Source organism: Anastrepha ludens, chromosome 6 (assembly GCF_028408465.1).
Source record: "Anastrepha ludens isolate Willacy chromosome 6, idAnaLude1.1, whole genome shotgun sequence".
Lineage (NCBI taxonomy): Eukaryota > Metazoa > Arthropoda > Insecta > Diptera > Tephritidae > Anastrepha > Anastrepha ludens.
In genome coordinates, this window is record NC_071502.1 from 49295345 (window position 1) to 49300439 (window position 5095).

At 33.5% G+C, this 5095-nt stretch overlaps 1 protein-coding gene across 1 annotated transcript; it reads right to left on the minus strand.

Annotated features, from left to right (window-relative positions):
* Positions 1 to 2305: 2305 nt before the first annotated feature.
* On the minus strand, positions 2306 to 4514 carry LOC128867054 (uncharacterized). Its single transcript, XM_054108149.1, has 2 exons — positions 4110 to 4514; positions 2306 to 2638 (listed from the first exon to the last, which is right to left on the minus strand). Exons 1-2 carry the CDS (start codon positions 4512 to 4514, stop codon positions 2306 to 2308), a joined length of 738 nt encoding a protein of 245 aa, XP_053964124.1.
* Between the last annotated feature and the right edge of the window lie 581 nt (positions 4515 to 5095).

Below are 5095 nucleotides of genomic sequence, written 5' to 3' on the forward strand. Positions count from 1 at the left end.
GGGGAACTGCACATATTATTTCTCAGGAAAGCGCAGAAAAGATGGAGCTCCATTTCTTCATGTGCTATTTCGAAAACCCTTTGGCCCCAATACGAAATACGAAGGACTCAGAAAGTTCTTTGGACTCCTCGCAATTCAATTTCCAAACACGTAGCTGTGTTTACCGGTCACTGGATAATCGGCACACATGCGGAAAAGCTAGGGACCTTGCAAAAGCTATGAGGACCTTTCAGAGAAGGGGACTGTAGAGCTTTTTTTCTGTAAATGTCCGGGCTTGGCAGCTAGAAGACTAAGGTCACTAGGAGATCCTTTCTTGGACAGCCTGTGGCAATGCGCCAACCTAAATCCAATCAATCTTCCCCATTATATCAACAACTCTGGTTGGTTGTAGATATCTGCCTGTTGGAGGTTTCATATTGGTATCAAAACGGCGCTTTAGTGCTACTTGAGGAGTGCCAGATGCACTTCAACCATTTCACCTACCTTGGCTTGATTATGTATAAGAAAAAGGAAACTCAAAAAATTAAAAAAAAACTTAATAAATTTGAGATTTATTCAAGGTAGAAAGTTTAGCTATAGTTTTGTTTTTAGGTGAGCTATATTCGTTTTTTTTTCAACATTACTAAATTTTTTTTAACTTTCAAAGACAAAATTTTGTTTAAAAAATACAGCTTTTTTAAGAAAATTTTTCAGGACAAAAACTTTTTCTGTAATTTTTTCCAAAAAAAAGAAGAATTAAAACTATATTTTATCTGAAAAATTAAAAAAAAACTGTTATTGTTAAAATACTAAAAGACACCGCAGACATTTCGCTTCAAAAAAAAACTCTACACAAAAATTATCCACATTGAAAAAATTCAAAAACTATTAAATTTTTTCTTAAATTTTTTCAGTTTAATGACAGGAGAAGAGATAAATCGAAGCTTTTTGAAAAATACAATAACGAAAACAAAAAAATTCACCAAAATTTAAAAAAAAAATGTTTAAACTTTATTTTATACGGAAAACTAAAACTAAAATTTAATTCTTAAAATGTTAAAAACAACCGAATATATTTCCCTTGAGAATATTCTACAAAAAATTCCAGCATCGAAGATATTTCACTTCAAAAGACTTGTAAAACTTTTCCAATTAAACAAATTTTTTCAACATCTCTCCAGTTTAGCGACGAAAATAAGAGAAAAATCAGAGGGAGGTGTTTTTCGAAAAATAACAAAACAGTATTTCCAATTTTTTTTTAGAAAAGAACAATTTTTTGAAGTACATTTTATACGAAAAATTAAAAAAATTATATTAATTGTTAAAATGTTAAAAAGCACCGAGGATATTTCATTTCACAAAACTCTATAAAAATTTTCCATATTGAACAAATCAGAAATCATTAAATTTTTGCAAAATTGTTGCAGTTTAGCGACAAAAACAAGAGAAAAATCGGAGAAAAGTGAAAAATAACAATCAAAAAATATTCCCATGAAAATAACACAAAAAAAATATTCCAAAAATTTTTAGAAAAAAAGCATGGTTATTTTAATTTTTAAACAAATTTCCTCAGTATATTTTATACGAAAAAAAAAATTATTTTAATTTTTAAACAAAGTATAGAAGTATATTTTATAGGAAAAATTAAAAAAAAAACCCGAAGATATTTCACCTCAAAATACCCTCAAAAATTTTTCCAAATTGAACAAGTTCAAAAATTATTACCTGTTTTTCAAAATAGTTTCAGTTTACTGGCAAAAACAAGAGATTGAATAAATTCCACAACTCTAAATTTTCTTCACAATTCATTCCGTTTACTTCTTATTAATGGAGCCTACAAATAAACCAATTTTTATAGGAATTAAAGGCAATGTTTGAAATGCTTGAATCATTTGACATGGAATCACTCGTTAATAAAGTGTATTACAAAAAATGTATAACAATAACCAAAATAATATAAAACAAGCTGTGTTCGCTGTATTAAAAAAAAAAAAAATCTTTTTTTCTCTTTTTTATTTGAAAGATAGATCGGAAATCTTGCTATTAAATTATCGCATCTTAGCTATGGCTACCCAAACGAGGGCCCACTTGGGCGAAGAATCGAGTTCGTCCATTTGGTTGCCATACAGGGGCAAAACAGCTTATATTCAAAATTTGTATTTCTATTTCTTCACTGATTACTTTATTTTGAATAAATTATTATAAATTCGTTTAACTACTATATTTAATTTGAATATTCCTGTATTATATGGAAATTATAAATTCTTTGTTATCACTCCAGTCCAGTTTCACTCTGCATTCGTCTTTGCTTTCCGAGCTTTCCTACCTATTGACGTCCCATAATATTACGTTTACGGCGATAAACATCCTCTTCTGGGAAATTCTCCGTTACTGGATCAACAGTTGTTTCTGCAGCTTCGGTTGTCGTAGTTGATGGCGCTCCTGTTGATGACTCTTCAGTTGTTGGCACCCAGTTGCCTTGCAAACATTTTTCTAGATTATTTGCGCTGGCAGATAAGTTGGAGATGTAAGCAACTCGGGCAACAGCAGTGCAATTAGTTAAATCATTTTCTACACGTTGATATTCGATATTCAAAACTCGTAGAACCGACTCCGAAGCGGCAGAAATTTCAAACAGTTCTTGAGTGTTATTGCTGGACTATATGCACGTGGAAAGGAAGAGAGGAAAGTAAAAGATAAATAAATATTAACGAAGGAAAATAGTGGATAAAAGGATAAGAATTTACGATCAAAGCCTGTGATTTGAATGAATTTATATTTTTTTGGTTTCGAGTTTATTATTTGTATATCTTTATTTATTGGGCACAGTTTTGCAAAATAGCGGCCATTTTCGTAGACGAGTACGTTTACGAGCAACTTACTGCCAGTATTTCCAGCGATTGATTTTCCCACTGCAAATATTGCTATGAGTTTCAAGTAGTTTCTTCTAAAATCTAGTTGCCACGTGTGCAGCAATATTTGGCTGCAACCCTCAAATTAGATGCATTTTTGACTATTTTTCAAAAAATATATTGCGTTCTTGGAGATAGCCGTCAATTTCCTCTTCGAGAATCCCCCAGAGTTCTATGTCGTACCGTACTTGGGCACTCACACAGATAGGAAAAAACTGTTTCTCTAGATTCTTCTTGATTGCAGCTTTTACATTTATTGTAATGGGGGTAAGGTTGTAATAAAAACTTTTTAAAAGCGATTTCATGAAGAAATAATTTAAATTTTTACAAAAAAAGTGGTTTGTTGAACTTTTCTCGTATTCAAGCGAAATTCGTTTCCCGAAATATCAGGATCACAATAAAAATATCCCGAAATTATCGACAATTTTCGGTAATGATTGCTTCCCCATACCAAATTCTCAGCAATCTCTGCAATTTGGAGTTTAGATAGACAAGTTAGATGGCAAGAGTACCATGTGTACACTTCAAGTGGGACAACAGTGCCTTTTTGATACCATAAAGTAGACCACTACCTACGAAATAAGACCTCTACTTGAAAAATAGAACTAGTTTTCGGCAGTTTAAAGGAGACTGAAATACTGGCTGATCTAGAAAAATCCCGCTCTAACTCCAGATTTCGTCTTCAACTCGTCGGTGAAAACCGAGGCACCTATGTCCGTGCAGACTCTGTCCTCCTTTTGGAGTTTAAAACACAGAATTTGGTTCAATACACACATACATTCATGTACTTATACATTCTTCCTCCCTAAGTATTTTTTTTTGTTTTTGGTGGGTGAGGTAGGGTTCAAAATGCCTTCGCACTTACAGCGACCGTCGTCTACTGCGTCGTGTGGTGTGGCCACTAAAACGATCCCTCCTCTCCTTCTGGGGAGACACCCTTGAATGTTTAAGGTGAATTTTTTTGCTAGCGAATCAAATAGTAGTACCACGTTCTGTAAACTAAAAATTTACAATGTTTCATGGAACGACAATAAGAACTTTTGCAATGACAACTCGTACAAGATTTAAAAACTAGAATATTCAAACGCTTTTCTCATAATAAGTACATACTTTCCTCAAATATTTAACTTATTTCATTTTCATTTCTTCCCACCAAATAGCAATTTATCCTTCACTCTCAACTTACATATTTCTCCTTCTATTTCACGCAGCACTTACCGCATTATTGTAGCAAGAGTAGAATTTCAAGCCATCGTCAATCTGCTCACAAGCGCTAAGCGTGTCACACATGCTTTGACCACGATTCACAAGATCATCGCGCTCTTTGGCGTTTTGCTCCGACAACGTTAGCTTCGATTGAGTGGCCTCATATTCGCAGTTGTCGTATTCCACGTTGTAGGTTTTAAAGATATTAGACTGGTCGCTGCCATACCAATTGAAGCAGAGAGTGTAATTCACAGAGATTGCCCTAGCGCTGCGCGTCTCACTCATTGAGTTCACCATATGGCGCATAACCAACTGTTGTTGAGCCAAAAAGGACTGCCAATCCGGTGGACTACTTGCAAGGGAAGCGGCGGGGCAGGCTGCTACCACCAAAACAGGAAGTACAAATTTTGCAAACATTTTGTATTGGTTTATTCGGAAAATTTTTTTAATGCTTAAAATCTTGGATAATTTTTTCGAACTCTTCACTTCATATGCTGCGCCCGTTCACTTTAAGACTGTACCTTTGGAGTATTGAGGCTCTGCATTTATATAGATATCTCCACTTTTTGATAAACTCATTCGCATTGATTATATTTTAAGAAAATATTTTTTATCGACTTCTTCATTGCTGACAAATTTTTTGCAAATTGTAAATTGAACCCTTAATCAGACGTGATAGACATTTTGATATGGTTTGGACATACACTCATCAATTTTATGACTAAAAAATGCCGCAAAAACGTGAATATTTAAAAATTCGTCATTGTTGAACAAGTTAATAGACTTTCATTGTGAAGTATTGCCTTATATCAATGTTTAGTACCTTACGTTTAATTGTTGAGTAGCACACAGTTCACTCACTTATAGTCAGAGTGACCTTGTCTGTGGGGAAGTTCAATTTCAAAGCGCTTACCGTACAAAAAAAAAAAAATACCCACACCTTTGGTGTTGATAAATTCTAGCACTTTCAGCACAGTATTTTCGTAATTACATTTTAT